At 44.1% G+C, this 17,231-nt stretch overlaps 1 protein-coding gene across 2 annotated transcripts; it reads right to left on the bottom strand.

Moving 5' to 3' along the window:
* Positions 1-126: 126 nt before the first annotated feature.
* ubtd2 (ubiquitin domain containing 2) lies at positions 127-15,914 on the bottom strand. Of its 2 annotated transcripts, none has more exons than XM_030438776.1 (3): positions 15,742-15,914; positions 9,533-9,769; positions 127-1,692 (listed from the first exon to the last, which is right to left on the bottom strand). In XM_030438776.1, the coding sequence occupies exons 1-3, from the start codon at positions 15,809-15,811 to the stop codon at positions 1,181-1,183; spliced, it is 819 nt and encodes a 272-aa protein (XP_030294636.1). In that variant the 5' UTR covers positions 15,812-15,914; the 3' UTR covers positions 127-1,180. The 2 variants fall into 2 exon arrangements, with proteins under 2 accessions (XP_030294636.1, XP_030294635.1); XM_030438775.1 differs by lacking the exon at positions 15,742-15,914 and adding an exon at positions 15,489-15,728.
* Positions 15,915-17,231: the final 1,317 nt, after the last annotated feature.

Here is a 17,231-nt window from a genome sequence, read left to right as displayed (position 1 = left end):
AATCCAGTATTGGATGTTAGTGAGCTTTTAGGTCCCATCTGTGGTCTGAAACCCACAATATGAATACAAATGAATAGTTTGTCTACTTTTACTAAATTAACAAATGTATCATGAAGAAGCTGAATGTGAAATGTGTGATACTGTTTAATACATCCTGATATTTGTGAGGGAAAACAGTTAATATGTCCTACAAGACGACATTCCAATTGGAGGAATCACACGACAAGTTCCCTAACGAGCATCAGTGCGTCAGCCTTTTAAACAACGATCAAAGAAACGGAGAGAGAATTAAATCATAAACACTAACAATCAGACAGAGACCGAGGGATAGAAACAATGATCCATTTTAATTAAAAACATTCTATTTTTAATCAAAATATGCAACTGTGTTTCTGATGTCCCGTCGTTATGCCACATGAATAAGTGTGGTCGTGTCTTAAACATATATAGGCATCCACACACTCGTTGTCCACACACACACACACACACACACACACACACACACACATAGGCTGACTACTTAATGTTTATTACATGATTGCTCTGATTGTTCTGTGAAACAGAGTGAAATAAAGCGTCTAATCCAGCGGCAGAGCGAGGACACATCAGCGCACTCGCCTGCTGTACCAGCCTCCCTCTACAGCTGTGAGCACACTGAGGAAGTGTTCTTGATCTGATTCACAAATAATTAAAACTCGCCTGAATAACTGTCGTGATTGTTAAACTATCTTTATTACGTTCTCTCTTATCTGCAGTCTGTGTTTAAAACGCGTATGAAACGTATGTGTAACCCTGTAGCCTCATGAACACAGTTCTGCTGACCCAGTCTCGCCAGAGAGCAGAACTTGAATGGAAACTGAAACATTCGAAACATCAGAAAACCTTCAAGCCGTCTGACAAAGTTCTCTTTTTTTGTTGTTTGGTTTCCATAGGAACAGTTAAAAAGACTTCAAAAAGGTCAAAATTTCAACGTGTAAAACCAAAATGACGAGTCTTTGCTCAATTCAAGAGTCCTGTTGCTCCGGCAGACAGCCGACCTCGGCCCGATCACAGCCCTTCTCAGCAAAAACAAAGAGAGAAGAGAAAGAGTGCAAATCAAAAGAGAAAAGTCAGAATCAACTTTCTTTTATCTCCCTTGTTATCCTCCTCCTTTAACACCGCCGCCTCCGACCACCTGGAGCTAATTCTCCACCGGCGTGGGCTCTTGTGGCAGTGCAGCCACTCCTTCCACGGCGACTGGCCCGGAGGCCTCCGGTGTGTGTCCTGGGGTCGATACCGGCTCTGGCGGCGGCGGCTGGCTGAGGATGACCTGCACTACATAGTCCCTGGAGATGTTGAGTTGGTCCAAGCGCAGCCTGTCTGTCAGTGGCCGACCTGAGAAAAACCAGCGCTGGGTTGTGGCAGGCACGCCCTCGTGACTTTGTAAGCGGCGCTTCATCATGCCCACCGTGTCCGTGGAACGGACCGCCAGCCGGAGGTCGCGACCCGTGGAGAGCCGCAGCCGGAGCTGGCACTCCCCTCCTGAGGCGGGGTCGCTGGCGCTGCCCGTGGACGGGTCTGCCGCCCCGGAGTCTGGATCTGAACCGTCAAGCTCTTCAGAGCGCTCCTCAATCATGTTGACGGGAGGACAGAGGCAGTAGACCGGCAGCTGGTAACGATTTCCCAGTTCATCGTAACATTCAGTCAGAGCTCCTGGAAGAAAACAATAACAAGTGTCAACGCTTGACAAGGCTGAAGAAGTTTTTCATTCTTTGAACCAGGGGGCCAAACATTTTCTCTGGAAGGGCCAAAACTGACACTTATTGGCAGAACGCAGGCCGAGAAGTATCGTGTTCTGTTGTTAAGACTGAAACGGTTCCACACAGAAGCCCGGAGAAAAACTTGCCACAATTTTCTTTTGAAGTTCCATAATTTTACTGCTTGCCTCTCAGCTTCCTTGTAAGATCCCAGGTTCACTTCACTGACTGACTTCTTGCACAAATTGTTTCTCTGGCCGGCGTGCTCTGATCATGAAAACGTAGTCTGATTTAAAGGAGCGTCTTAACTCTTAACAGCGGTTCAATGTCATGGTGGTCAACTTTAGCCAACAGGCCTCACTTTCATCTTTAAATAACAGGACAATAGGAGACTTTCCACTGGTTATTAAACAGTTTCCATTAAATAATCATTTAATAAGTAAAGGAGACCATCAGCAGAAGATATAACGTCATCATCTTCAGCTCCAGTGGGAATCTGCTGGGTCACAGAAGGACTTCTATGCAATGCCTGTCATATTATAAGAATCACACACACATACTGAAAGCTTTAAATTGTCATCAGCTCATCGAAACCCACGATTCGTGTTCTGAATAACTCGTGCTTTCGGGAGTAAAGTATGAAATGTGCCTCGTTATTCCTGTTGTCGTCATCTTTCCATCTAACAAAGTCAATATCTGCCCTCAGCGAAATGCAGAAATGAAAGTCCAACTCAGTTGAAAACAAAAAAAAGGAAAGATGATACAGTGAAAGTAGGAGAAAAGGGAATCTCATGTGTCTATGAGTATTACATATAATGCATTATGTCACCACTGTGATTCAGATGCAGAGCAGAGAGGTGGTGGAGAGCGGGGGAAACGAGATGTAGTGGAGAGGTCAAATTATTCCACAAACAGAAACTTAATGCTGTGGTATTCACTGGGGGGGGGGACGGACCCTCAGGGGGATTTCAGACCGGTCGGCTGGTACCAGGATGAAAAGACACCTCTGTCACACCTGGAACACCAAGTTATTGTGGTCACGGGTGTTTTAAACACAAGGTTTACTCAGCTTTTTACTAAAACAGCCACTTTGTCTCCAACACTTTGTCAGTTTTGAGAAGATGGTAACGATGTTGACGTCCTAAAAATCTAAAACCACCAGCGTGACAACTCTCCTCCACAGTCCTAACAGCGAGCTGAAAGGTCACTGCACCGCTCTCTTGTTGTTTTATGACTTAAATTGAGGCGCGAGCTGCTTGCGAGAGACGAGAGTTTTGTGGTAAGTGAGAGCGAGATGAGTCAGCAGAGGATGCTGCACTGTTCTCTAAATGACTGCTGCCGTGGTCAAGGTGGAGACGCGAGGGCAACTTTCGGCTAAGGTCATGGTCTACCAGACTGAGTGGGAGAAAGAAAGAGCATGATGTTGTGTCACCTTGTAATGACAGCGCTCACCAAACAGGAGAAGGTGCGAAAAAACTTCTTTCAACCACATACCAATATCCTTCATTCTGTATCGTGAAAACACTTTTAGAAATATGTCGGCAAATTCTCTGAGCTCTTGTCACCAAATAAATTGCTGGCATAACAACATGTTGACATGATTGTTGTTTCAAGATACTAAACTGTCTGCTGCTGTCAGACAACATGACATGACTGAGATAACGTGGGGAAATAATCCACAGATTCAGATTAATCATCTTCTAAAACATTACAGTTTCAACACACTTACTGCGCAACTACATTTAAAGGTGTCAGCTGTTCTTTAGATCAGGATGAAGTCATCTGTTTTTGTTGTTAAAAAGCATGTTGTGTTATTTCTGTCCATTACTTAAAAGAATATGAGAAATTGGTCCTTTTTGGTGTCAGCTGGCTGAAGGAGCGATCTGGTGCCGGCAGCGTGAATCATTAATAGACAAAAGAGGACACGGGGAACTACATTTGATTAATTCACGGCTAGAAAAAGAAATTAGTAGGCGAGTCTAACATCTCCTGACTGAGGTGGGTGTCGCTGAGTGATCGGAAACGTCAGGAACACTCTCGTCATAGTTTTAACCATTTATAGCAACAACAGAAAATACAGTCGGCTCGGCTCTGAAGCAGCATGCTGAGGCACAAAACAGGGAGCACAGTGCAGAAAAACTTCCCAATGAGCCCTCAGCAAGACAATAGATGCCACTGAGCCCTGATGTGTCTCTAAACTACAAAGGTGGAGACTGAGGAGGTGGCAGCAAGCAGCAAGCAGAGTCAACAAGGAAACTGTCAGAGCGAGAGTCACAAAAGGCTGATATAAATACAAGATGGATGTTCAAAATGATCATGAATGACATAAAGCCTCTGTGTCTGTATATCTGTAAATATACCTGTAAATATGTGCGGTACTCTCACAATCTGAGTTCAGGCCAAAGACACATTAGCTTGAGACGAATGTTTTCTAAAGTGGTCCGTACATTAACTGATGGACGACTCGCTCCGTCACCCAGAAAGCAGGTGAACTCTTTCTACACCTGTCTGAACTTTGGGCTTTGTCCTGAGGTTTGCTTCCACTTTACAAGCTAGAGAAATGTGGAGGCTGTTCTGAAAGTGTTCACTGAAATCTGTCAGTGCGGTTGAAGCATCAGGATCCTTTTTCTATTTATAACATACATAGATACCTAATGGTTCCTAAAAAGGCATTTTTAAAATGTCAATATCTCAATTTGAAGGATTTCATTACTTGTGTTGAGTTTTGACAACAATAACTGTTTTTCATGTTTTCTAGCTGTTTTTCTTTTGTCTTATTCATTGTTGGACTGTAATGTCCATCAACCTCGGGCTGCAACTAATAATAACTTTGATTATTGATGAATCTGCTGTTTGATACGTCCTGTTTCGTCAAAAAGGCTGATATAAATACAAGATGGATGTTAAAAATGATCATGAATGTGTCTGTATATCTAACTCTCTCCTCTCTTCTCCAGTTGGCTCCACCTCAGTGTTCATCCCTCTGCTGCAGAATGCTAATAGTTTCCAGGTGGTGCTAATGCCTCTGGTAAAAAAACAAGAGTACAGAATGAAGGCCGGATTAAATTTTATGACCAAAGCACGAAACAGTTGTTTACATGAACAATGCTTTGCTGCTGCTGCTGCTGCGGTGCGTTCTGCATCGCCAAACTAGAAGCAGTTTCTGTTCTGGCTGAAAACACGATAATGACGTGAATCAGTGAACATGATGCTTTTATTTGTGGCAGGATGGATTGACGCCAGCATGTTGACCGACCGCTGATGCAAATGGATCCCACTGTCTGCTTCAGAGTCGCTTTTGATGACCACAGATCTCCAATCAGATTATGTACAGTGAGCCCATCAATAGATGCACCTCTAATGAGCTTAAAGTCTCCATTATGAATACAGAAGAAATACTTAATACTCAGCTCCTTATTTCATGCTTTTAAAAGACTCTGGTGTATCACTGACTGTCTATAACAAGCTGACGCTTAAGTAACCAAGGCCACAGTGACGTAACAACAGGAGCCAATGAGAGATTCATCCTGGAGTAGCCCTTCATGCTAACGTTAGCTAGCATACTACTGTTGACAGGTATTAAAGGGATATTCCAGTGTAAGTTTAATCCATGGTTTAAATCACTGTGAAACTGTGTTAGACTCCCTCTCGAGAGATCAAGTTAGCAGACCGCTAATTTACGGAGTTTTATCAACCTCAGAAACGACCGCACGACAACAATACACTGCAGTAAATGGATCCAAATATAAACCGCCACCAAAAAGCCACAAATAATGCTCAGAACAGCACCAAACTTCAGCAACAGTACAAATAGGGTCTCAGCACATAGTCCGGGGCATCTAACCTCCGCTAGCTTAGCTGGATTTCTACTGAAAAGCTGACTAAATTTACCACTCTTCTGCAGCAGCTTCCTGTTGACGGGAAGTCCCGACGAGTCGATTACCGAGTGCAGTAGAGTTCCGCGGCTCATGGATGAAAATGTGTGATTATGACTCCATGGAAAAGCAATCAAAGTTCATATGTGTCTTACCTGCCAGTTTATAACAGTTATTATCGAGAGCGGACAGGGAAAAGAACGGAATTGAGCATTTCTAACTGCACTCGGTAATCGTCGCGTCGGGACTTCCCCGACCCGGAAGCTGATGGAGGAGAGTTGAAATCTGTTTTTAGCTTCACAATAGAAATCCAGCTAAGCTAGCGGAGGTTAGATGCCCCGGACTATGTGCTGAGACCCTATTTGTACTGTTGCTGAGGTTTGGTGCTGTTCTGAGCATTATTTGTGGCTTTTTGGTGGCGGTTTATATTTGGATCCATTTACTGCAGTGTATTGTTGTCGTGCGGTCGTTTCTGAGGTTGATAAAACTCCGTAAATTAGCGGTCTGCTAACTTGATCTCTCGAGAGGGAGTCTAACACAGTTTCACTGTGTGTTGGATTAAACTTACACCGGAATATCCCTTTAAACCTAACAACTTAAACTCACCTCCAGTTCTCACACAAAAAACAAACCACCAAATCCTCAAACATTTTCTAATCCAGTCCCATTTCATAGGCTTTTGTTTTCTCTAACTGAAGTCACCATTTGTTTACATCTGCTTCCCCACAAGATCGCGAGCTGGTAGATCACTCCCTCTGGCGTGATCATCTCTGGTAGTGTTTGATGTGCCATTATCAGTAGGAGAGCGTGCACGGTTCAGATGAGAGAGACGAACGTCTAAGAAGTTTCTCCTTGTGTGCGTGATGCAACACGGTTTCACAGTCGGTTAGAATTTTAAAAGTCCTGCAGTCTGAGTCTGGACTAAGGTGGTGGAGCAGGGCCAAGACCGTCAATCACTCAGCCGAAACTGGAACTGTAAAAGCAAAAAAGAGGGCAACAGAGAGGCATAAAGTTGTGAGTGGTAAAATATTTAAGTGATCGAGCTGCTTTTTGCAGCGCAGTGCTGGATGAGTGAAATGGTGATGTCAGGTCTGGGGAATCCACAGCTGCAGCCCAGCGGGATCCGATCTGACCTGGACAAACTACTAAAAGGAACGGCGCAAGACAAGACACGGAATACATTTACATGCACGAATAGCCTGTCTGCTGGCAACTACTACACCTGACATTACTCAGGTAGAGCTGTTATTCCATCTTTGAAGCCTTGAGGTTGTGTCCCTGTTGGCCTCCTGACAGAATAACTCTGCTGCCCACCTCTGCTTTCCTGCTGGGTTCAGCTAAGAAGAAAAAAGTGGCCTGGCCCTCAAAATAAACTCCCAAAAGTAAAGTTCTGCGTATTTATTGACTTCACATACAGACTACCAAACTTCAGTAAGAGTGTGAACATTTGTTTCACAACAGAGCATGTGATTAGATATGATTGATATTCCTTGCATCATACTTTGCTTATGACGTTTACCTTCACTGATTCATTTAAAAAAAAACCTCATGAAAGTCTGGTGAAACCAGAAGGTCACCACCGGGACAAAAGTGTCCGAAACTCACCACAACAACATCCCAACGAGAAACAGATCACCTCTCCTCTCCCCGATGCAGCTCATGTGATTATGAGGTAATATGAATTAGGGATAAGGACACAGACGCACATCCACAAATAGAAAACCTGCTGAAGCAGCTGATAATTACTTTGTGGAGCTTTTGTCAATTTTCTATCGATTTGTTCCATATGGATGCTCTCCAGTGTGTTTTAGAAGAGGCCCTATCTTTGGTATACTTATGTGAGTAATACCCTCATTAAATCTTCCTTTCAGGAGACCCAGCACACGCCCATATCATTTATTATTTATTGATTCCTTCTGAAGTACATACCTCCTAATAGCTAAAGCCGAAACTCTAAAATGCGGTCGTCGAGATACACTTAGACGTTCAGAGCATCATTAACTCGTCCTAACTGCAGGCTGAATACTGTCCTGTCCACATTCACTAAACTCTTCATTTTTCTGTAAGCTGGAAAAAAAACAAAACACGCAGACACACTTCCTGTTTCAACAACAAGTTCAACATCAGATGACAGATCTTCACGGACTTCCTGAGAAGACTTAACTGCATCCTTGAGCTCATAGTTTGTCAAAGTGCAGCCTGCAAGACAAAATCTGCAAAACCTTTAACTTCGACAGCTCCCTGCTGCATGCCAACATGTGGCACCTGGTGACTTCCTGTGCAGGCCTCAAAAAACATATGCTGGTTCCCTAAACAGCATCTCTGATGTAACCTGTAAATATGTGCGGTACTCTCACAATCTGAGTTCAGGCCAAAGACACATTAGCTTGAGAAGAATGTTTCTAAAGTGGTCCGTACATTAACTGATGGACGACTCGCTCTGTCACCCAGAAAGCAGGTGAACTCTTTCTACACCTGTCTGAACTTTGGGCTTTGTCCTGAGGTTTGCTTCCACTTTTCAAGTTAGAGAAATGTGGAGGCTGTTCTGAAAGTGTTCACTGAAATCTGTCAGTGCGGTTGAAGCATCAGGATCCTTTTTCTATTTATAACATACATAGATACCTAATAGTTCCTAAAAAGGCATTTTTAAAATGTCAATATCTCAATTTGAAGGATTTCATTACTTGTGTTGAGTTTTGACAACAATAACTGTTTTTCATGTTTTCTAGCTGTTTTTCTTTTGTCTTATGCATTGTTGGACTATAATGTCCATCAACATCAGGCCGCAACTAATAATAACTTTAATTATTGATGAATCTGCTGTTTGATACGTCCTGTTTCGTCAAAAAAGCTGATATAAATACAAGATGTCCATCAACATCGGGCCGCAACTAACTTACAACCAATTTCATTATTGATTAATCTGCTGTCTGATACGTCCTGTTTCGTCCCACCAACAACCAAAAACCCCAAACATAATCAATTAACTTACAAGTATGATAAAGAAAAGCATCAAATCCTGATTCTAAGAAGCAGAAACCTGCAAAAGTTTGGCATGTTTTCTTTTTTCAGATGGACTGAATCAGCTGCTCGATTCAAGGTGGTTAAGTTTTTATTCTGCATCTTGAAAGTCTAAAATATTCTTACTTAAGTCTTTTTAAACAGTGTGAACACACGACCTGCTGGACTCCTTTAGATCGTCCCTTTCTTTCCTCTCTCCTAAAATGCTTTTATGTCTTTTCCTGTATTTTTATTAAAGTAGGACAAAACAACTGGTTCTAAATGTTAAAACTAATCTCCAGCAGGTTTGCAATGAAGATGACAAACACAGGGATTAATTACTTTGAGCGGTGTTTTTAGCCTAGCTGACTGCCAGAGAAGCATTTTGCGCAGTCGAAAAGTAAAAAATCTTGTCGGAAAGACGAAAGTGTAAGTTTTGCTACTGACTCCAAATTAATCTTATTAAAATCAATTTGAATTCACAACACATTCTGCTTTAAAAAGGTACCAAAATGTAGCACAGGTTGATTTACCGTGGCATACTTAGGTATCGATGTAAGACAGGTTTTCCAAATATTTTGAATTCGGTCATAAATTAGCATTATGTTAATGTCTCCGGTAGTGTGCAAGACTAGCTGTGAACAGATGAAGGCACGTCCAGACGCACATGACCAAAAGATTCCCTCCAGGCTTAAAAAGAAAAGAGAACTTCACGCATATCAAAACTAGCACAGAAAACAAGAACTACAGCTGAGCTCCTGAGTTTTAGGAGCTCTAGAGGATTTGGGAAGAGGGAGTTGAAATTCTTGAGGTGGTAATCATCCACTGCATGTCCTACATAACGTCCACCCAGCGGTACTTCATGGGGAGTAAAACACGATGAGGTGTCGACTACGTCTTCCACTGTGAAATGTGCGTTACCGTGCGGCAGTGTGATGCTGGCCCCGTCGAGGATGGCCTGAGCCAGCAGGTGGTCGTTGCTCTCAAAGGCGCTGGCCGCAGCCCGCAGCGCATCCCAGATCTCCTTCCGGCCCTCGAATGCTGGCGCCGTATCCCAGAACTCATCTCTCTTGCTGCGCAGCTGGCCTTCAGTCATCGGGTAGTCACTTTTCCATTTAGGCCGCTCTCTCTTCAGGGGCTGGTTACGCCCTAGAGCCACTGGGAGGGGAGACGGAGAGAGTGAGGAGAGGAGGGATGGAGAGGAGGAAAGACGGAGGAAGACAGGAGGTTGGGAGGGGAGACGGAGAGGAAGCAGGCGGGAAAGACACAAAGAATGAAAGTGAGGGTGGAGTGAGTCGAAGGATGTGAGGAAAGAAAGCAAAATGGTGATGTAGGGAAGAGAAAGAGGGAAGAGAAAGAGCTGGGATCAATCTTTTAAGATTACTCAAGCATACAACCAAACTCAGATCACAGATTAAACATAAGCCTACACCATCATGTGATATATACACGAAGCGCACAAACACTGAAGCTCCAAGTATTATGTTACTAAACCCAGTTAAAATGTTCGGGCTATAGCGTCGACGGTGCTCCATCTGCAGCAGAGTGGCTGATTAATAACACCATCTGGATCAACACCGAAGGCAACGACAGGTACAGGACAGCCTCTGTGTGTGTGTGTGTGGCGTACGTGCAGCACACACACACACACACACACACACACACACACACACACGGAGAGGAGAGAGGACGGCAGATCAAGGTGTTGCGTTACACCTGCTGCTGGTACACATGTTCCCTGATGATCACACGGCACACCCTGATAACATCAACCTTCAACTGGCTGTTTGCAGTAAATAAGACCTCTGACTGACTGTTTACACCCAACTGGACTTTTATTTGGTTGTGTAAGATTCCACGAGTATTCTCTTTTTTAAGAGACACCAACAACATGAGCTGAACGTTGAGCGGTGCATGTGTGGAAATGTAGTTGTTGCAACGAATAATGACTTATGAATATTAATGAGTTGGTTTGGTCCTTTACTATGTCAGCAGCTGCTAATTCTGACGGATGCAGAGATCCTTAAATCACACCTTTGTTTCATCCAGACTTGATTATTTGTCTGTCTGCCACAAGCTGCTTGCTCCTTAAGTTTTCAGATGGTTCAGAAAGCTGCAGCTAGAGTAAGTAAAACCAGAACATTTGATTATATTACACCAATCTTAGCTGTTCAATAATAATCTTCCTCTTCCTTGTGCAATAAGCTTTGACAGTGAGGGGTTCCTGTTCGTCCCAAGAGTTAAAAAGTCGGCAGCTGGCTGCAGAGTCGTTTTGTTTTGTTTTTAATCATCTCGCTTTCTCTAGAACAGCGGTGCCAAAACTTTTTCCCTTTAAGGGCCAAAAGTGAAACTGAATGTTGGACCACCGGCCAAAAACAAGCACCTAATGAGATGCGAAATGGTGTAACACAAAAGCCCTCAGAGAGAAAGTGCGGTGAAAAAGTCCTGGAGATCTCTTTTTCCTCTCCTGTAGATGACTTAAAGGGATATTCCGGTGTAAATTTAATCCATGGTCTAAATCACCATGAAACTGTGTTAGACTCCCTCTCCAGAGATCAAGTTAGCAGACCGCTAATTTACGGAGTTTTATCAACCTCAGAAACGACCGCACGACAACAATACACTGCAGTAAATGGATCCAAATATAAACCACCACCAAAAAGCCACAAATAATGCTCAGAACAGCACCAAACTTCAGCAACAGTACAAATAGGGTCTCAGCACATAGTCCGGGGCATCTAACCTCCGCTAGCTTAGCTGGATTTCTACTGTGAAGCTAAAAACAGATTTCAACTCTCCTCCATCAGCTTCCGGGTCGGGGAAGTCCCGACGCGACGATTACCGAGTGCGGTTAGAAATGCTCAATTCTGTTCTTTTCCCTGTCCGCTCTCGATAATAACTGTTATAAACTGGCAGGTAAGACACATATGAACTTTGATTGCTTTTCCATGGAGTCATAATCATACATTTTCATCCATGAGCCGCGGAACTCTACTGCACTCGGTAATCGACTCGTCGGGACTTCCCGTCAACAGGAAGGTGCTGCAGAAGAGTGGTACATTTAGTCAGCTTTTCAGTAGAAATCCAGCTAAGCTAGCGGAGGTTAGATGCCCCGGACTATGTGCTGAGACCCTATTTGTACTGTTGCTGAAGTTTGGTGCTGTTCTGAGCATTATTTGTGGCTTTTTGGTGGCGGTTTATATTTGGATCCATTTACTGCAGTGTATTGTTGTCATGCGGTCGTTTCTGAGGTTGATAAAACTCTGTAAATTAGCGGTCTGCTAACTTGATCTCTGGAGAGGGAGTCTAACACAGTTTCACGGTGATTTAGACCATGGATTAAACTTACACCGGAATATCCCTTTAAGTTACAGTTTTTCAGTCTTGGTCCTAGGACCTCCTGTCCTGCATGATTAAGACGGTTCCCTGCCCAAACACACATGATTCAAACGATCAGCTCGTCTTCCATGAAACCTGACAACAACACACTCATTGAATCAGGTGTGTTGGGGCAGGGGAACATCAACATGCCTGATGTGATGTCTTACCCAATATTCTGTTTTTCTTTTTTTCCCCTTCACTTGTCTCTCTGAATTGCTTGACTACCTGCACAAAGTTTCACTCTGTCCGCCACACTCAGATCATAATAATTAAAAAAACATACTCAAACAACATAACCAGCGATTCATATAATAATTTTGGTGATCTGTTGGGCCAAATCAAACCTCATGGATTTGAACTTTGGGCAGTCCTGCTCCAGAATAACCTCCCTGCTGACATCAGACAATCAGACTCTATTCAGGCCTTTAAATCCAAATGTGTCAAACTTTTAATTAGTCCTTATTCTTCAATCAGCTCAGCTGTTGCACCAATTACTATTGCGTCCTCCAGTGGATCGTTCTCAGTCTCAATAAATCTCTTAACCTTATATTTATTGTTCATGTCGGCACTGCTGCCAAGAACACAACAAACCATCTGTAAACATCTCTCTAACTTCTGTTGTGTCTGTTTCTCCTCCTCCTCTTCCTCCTCCTCTTCCTCCTCCTCCTCCTCCTCCTTGTCCTCCTCCTCCTCCTCCTCTTCCTCCTCCTCCTCCTCCTCCTCCTCTCCACATATGCTGCATCTGGACCGTTGTCCCCTCAGGGCCTCCTCATGGATTAAGTGTCACAATCTCCTTATAACCGCACTTCTCTTATTCAAATCCATCTATATTCTGATGTATTTTTGTGGCATGTCCTCTTCCAGGTCACCATGGAGGAGAGAGTTCATGTGCCTGCTCAGTTGTTTTCCTCAACCAAACACTCTTCACATATATTTTATAATCTATCTGTATCAGATATTTTGTCGTTGTAATGGACATACACATGTCTGTTCCTCCTGGGAGAAGGATCCCTCCTCTGTGGCTCCTCCTGAGGTTTCTTACATTGTTTTTCCCTGGTACGAGGGTTTTTTGGTGGACTTTTTCCTTACTCAAATCGAGGGTCTATGAACAGAGGCAGTCGTACACTGTACAGACCATAACGCCTACTGAGGCAAAGAAACTGAACTGAAACTAAACGCAGTGGTTTGCCAGAAATACCTGCCTGCGATTCCTACATGTGCACTTGTGCGCTGCGTCCATCTTGACAGCTTGGCCCACTTTCCAGCTCGTCCGTCCACCGACTACTTGCCGGTCTTTCAGTAATTCCCAGAAACCCTGAGGGATGTATGTAGGCCAGTATGTGCAGAAGGCAGTTTTATACTAAAATATCAGTTTGCCTGAAGTAGGAAAGTCTAGTTATGACACCTGCTGTGGTGAAAACAGATATATTTACATGTGTTCGGGACTAATTGCCTCGTCTCTGTCGTCACCAAGCAAGGTGTCAAATAACAGCTGCTTGTTTGCATCCGTTTTAACACTGCGTAGCTTCTTGTTACCACACACACACACACACACACACACACACACACACACACACACACACAAAATAAAGATGTGCATCCTCTCTGTGATGCAATAACACATTTGCTTCCTGACAAATGTGAGGTTAAAGTGTTTTTAGTATGTTCTAGTGCAAAAACAAAGAGTTTAAGGACCAGGATATAGGACTCATCACCTCTGAGTCCGCCCCCATCCCATCGCTCTATCTCTCAATCTGTGATTAAAATAACTCAGACCAGACAACCAGGAAACTACAGTACAGACTTGTCGAATACCTCAGCTTGATGACAAACTCTGCAAACTGGGTGCTGAGATTCATAACAGCCTCATCTTGCATGTTTTCAAATTAACTGTGCCAGCATTTGTGCAAGCTCGCACCAGATTTCACTCAGAACATCTTCATGGCTTCAATCACCAGAAAGTTACTAAAACTGAGGGATGGAAGATGTGGATGTCTTTCAGCTGATACCAAAAACTATATAGATAACTTGATATTTACGTGTCTCTCATGACAGATTCTGATAAGATCACAGATAATTTCATATTTCTGTATTTTCAAAGGACAAAGGCTAAGATGGATGATTTAATATTGATTATTGGTAAACTTGTAGACTTTGCCCTCCTCTCCGAACACTTGCAGAACGTGCATCACATGTTAAAATCGTGTCGTCTTCTGAACTTCCGGCAACAACATGTGCGGCTCTTGTCTACGTTACCACACAGTCGCAGCAGCGCTACACCATGACGGTGACAACCAACCCTCAAGCTGCAGACCGCCACCTACTGTGTGTAGACGCTGCACTTGTTAAGTCAACTAAAGCACTCGGGGCCGATACCAATATTGATATTAGAAATCAAGGAGACTGAAAACCAATATTTGGGGCCAGATATTCATTTTGCATTTTGGTAAAGCACACACAATTTACTCAACTACCGTTCTTACTTTACATGAGTTTTTCCATTTTCTACTACCTTAAACTTCTTCACTGCATTTATTTGATAAATTGAGTTACCTTGCAGATTCAGATTACTGAGTCTAGAGTTTATAATCAGATATTTTTGAAGGCGAGACGTTGTGTTGAAGGATGCTGCATCACAGCCAAAGTAGCACATTTCTAATTCACTGATAACCGGAAAATGCTAAAAATTGGTCTGATTATCAGCCAGGGACGGTGTTCAGTCGACCCCTGATACTTGAGTAAATTATACTGATTTTCCTGTTCACCGCTAATGAATATCGATTATCGGCGTCCTCGATTTCTAATAATCAGTATCGGCCCTTTAAATGCCACATCGGTCGACTCCTACAGCCCACACTGACCAGATTTCATGCACAACATCTCCACGGCTTTAATCACCGGAAAATAACTGATGTACAACTAAAAATAGCCTCTTTTTTTTTTTTTTATATAATCACATTTTCATTCACAAAGCTGCACTTAAAATGGCATCGCTTGACTTATCATGCCCCATAACCTCAGGCTCTACATGCACTTCTGCTCATTATTCAATTAATACAACAAGCCTGATGTGATGGACTGATTTCTGATGCACACTTCTCTCAGGTTTTGTTCACCAAATAACTGTGAAATAAAATAAAATAAAATAAAATAAAAACACACACTTCATCATCACACAGCAGCCTGTAAGTTTTGACACCTCCTCTTGTTTCCTCCCCCCAACATGCTCCAGTGCACCTCGGTTATCACACAGAACAGCCAATAAAAACAAAAGCCTGGCATTAAAAACACAATAAAATGCAGTTTGTGTTGCGCTAACGTAAGTTGAAATTATTTAAATCAGACTGAATCACTCCACTGCGTCTCCCTGTATGCCATCGCCGCCTGTGACCCATATTTGTTATGCAGAGAAGCTAGCTAGCTAACTGCCAGGATGCTACGTTTTAGCCGGCTAGCATCGTCAACGGTTAAAGAACAAAGGGAGGCAGCGTCGCACCGTCAATATATCCCGGGTTAGAAAGTACACACGAGCCGTCGTTTCTCCCTCCGAGGCCCGCTGTGAGGAGCACGGTACCCGGGGAGGGGGGAGGGGTGCCTTGTCTCCGGCTCTGTCTGCCTGGCTCGGACATAAAATAGGGAAGCGAGAGAGAGAGACCTCCAGCCAGGACAACATGCAGAAAGCCCGGAGGAAGCCCCCCATGTTTGTACAACACGAGCCTGTAGGCGCTGAAAAGATGTCGACAAGTTACCTCCGGTGCCGTCCGAGTTCTCGTTCAAGCTGCCCGAGGAGTCGTGGTGGCTCCCCACACAGCCACCCATGGATGTTTCGGCAGAGCAGCCCGGGCTAGGTAGCTCACCCCCCGGCCCACAGCTAGAGCTACATCCACTAACACCCCCTCCCCTCTCTCTCTCTCTCTCTCTCTCTCTCCCTCTCTCTCTCTCTCTCTCCCCTTCTTTCCTTTCCTTCCCTCCTCGTCTCCTCCCTTCCTCTCCCTTTCCCTACCTCCCCCCTTTTTTTTTTTCCTCTCAGCACTCACTGGGCATCATCATCTTCTTCCTCTTCATCTTTGAGGAAGGACAGAAAGAGAAGACGGAGGAGCTCCATCGGTGCAAGGTGACCTAGAGAGGAGTGAAGGAGGGAACAAAGAGGAGCACAAAGAGAGGATGCCATCTTCTTTTATTCGGGATAGAGTAAATGTTTGTGTCTGATGATGAGAGAAAGTATTCTGATGTGCTCTTTTGTTTCGTGTTCACAGAAGCCGTCAACATCACATAACTGATGCTTGGGAACATAAAAGAAGGCCTCCTGCTGCCTCTGCTGGCCTCGGGGATAAGTGGGTCATCGGTTCTGTTCTGGATAATTAAGGTTAAAGGTTCAGTTGCTCATTTCTACAACACCCGGGTCGTAGAACACAATGTAAGATGAATGCAGTGTATGCTACATCTATATATATATAGAAAGAGAGAGATAGAGAAGCACTTTTCACACAGAGATTCTGGATTATCGCTGCAAAGAAGGCTCGTCCATACGCCACCTTTGTTTGTTCACACAGAACCAAGCAGCAGAACCAAACGAGGCGTGACGGTACGCATCGTAACGATAAACATGTATCCGCCGACTGTTCATAATCATACGGATGCTGTTATAAAGTGTTTTAACCGAGATCCTGACCCAGCATGCATTGTCGAAAGTCACAAAGATGCCGTGGACGGACGCTGTTTTTCGGACAGTAATGTGGCGTGGAGTCAGTAGGACAGACAGGATGACGGACAGGATGGCAGACAGGATGGCAGATACTTTCCTACGCAGTGGTGTGCATAGACTTTTTGAAGGGCAGGTGCGAAAATAAGGGCAATTTAGCGTGCGTTTTGGCTCCCAAGAGGGCAGTTTATCATGCGCACGTGTTGGCTCCCAGGAGGGCACTTTAGCGCACGTTTTGGCTCCCAAGATGGCACTTTAGTGTGTGTTTTGGCCCCCAGGAGGGCACTTTAGCGCGCGTTTTACAACAATTGGGCCGAGTGCCCCCCCCCCCTTTTGCACACCACTGTTCCTACGCATAAAGACTCTATTTTTTACTTTCTATAAGTTGCCAAACACACCTGCTACCACGTTGCTGTTGTTTTGTCCTGTAACGTTGTTGAAGTTCGGGTGTCAGACTGTGGACGCCATCAGACCGTCTTTCCCTTACACCCAGACATCGTCTCGCCTCCGCTGGCAGAGCAGAGATCCAAGTGCACT

This window comes from Sparus aurata, chromosome 13, assembly GCF_900880675.1.
Source record: "Sparus aurata chromosome 13, fSpaAur1.1, whole genome shotgun sequence".
NCBI classification, from domain to species: domain Eukaryota; kingdom Metazoa; phylum Chordata; class Actinopteri; order Spariformes; family Sparidae; genus Sparus; species Sparus aurata.
This window is presented reverse-complemented; position numbering and strand designations above follow the sequence as displayed.

Excerpts from the sequence above, each read along its gene's own strand:
- ubtd2 (XM_030438775.1), bottom strand. The coding sequence starts at position 15,621 with ATGTCCGAGCCAGGCAGACAGAGCCGGAGACAAGGCACCCCTCCCCCC. Across the intron at positions 9,770-15,488 it reads TAACCCGGGATATATTGACG|TGGCTCTAGGGCGTAACCAG; the intron begins GTGCGACGCTGC and ends CTCCCCTCCCAG. Across the intron at positions 1,693-9,532 it reads CAGCATCACACTGCCGCACG|GAGCTCTGACTGAATGTTAC; the intron begins GTAACGCACATT and ends GTTTTCTTCCAG.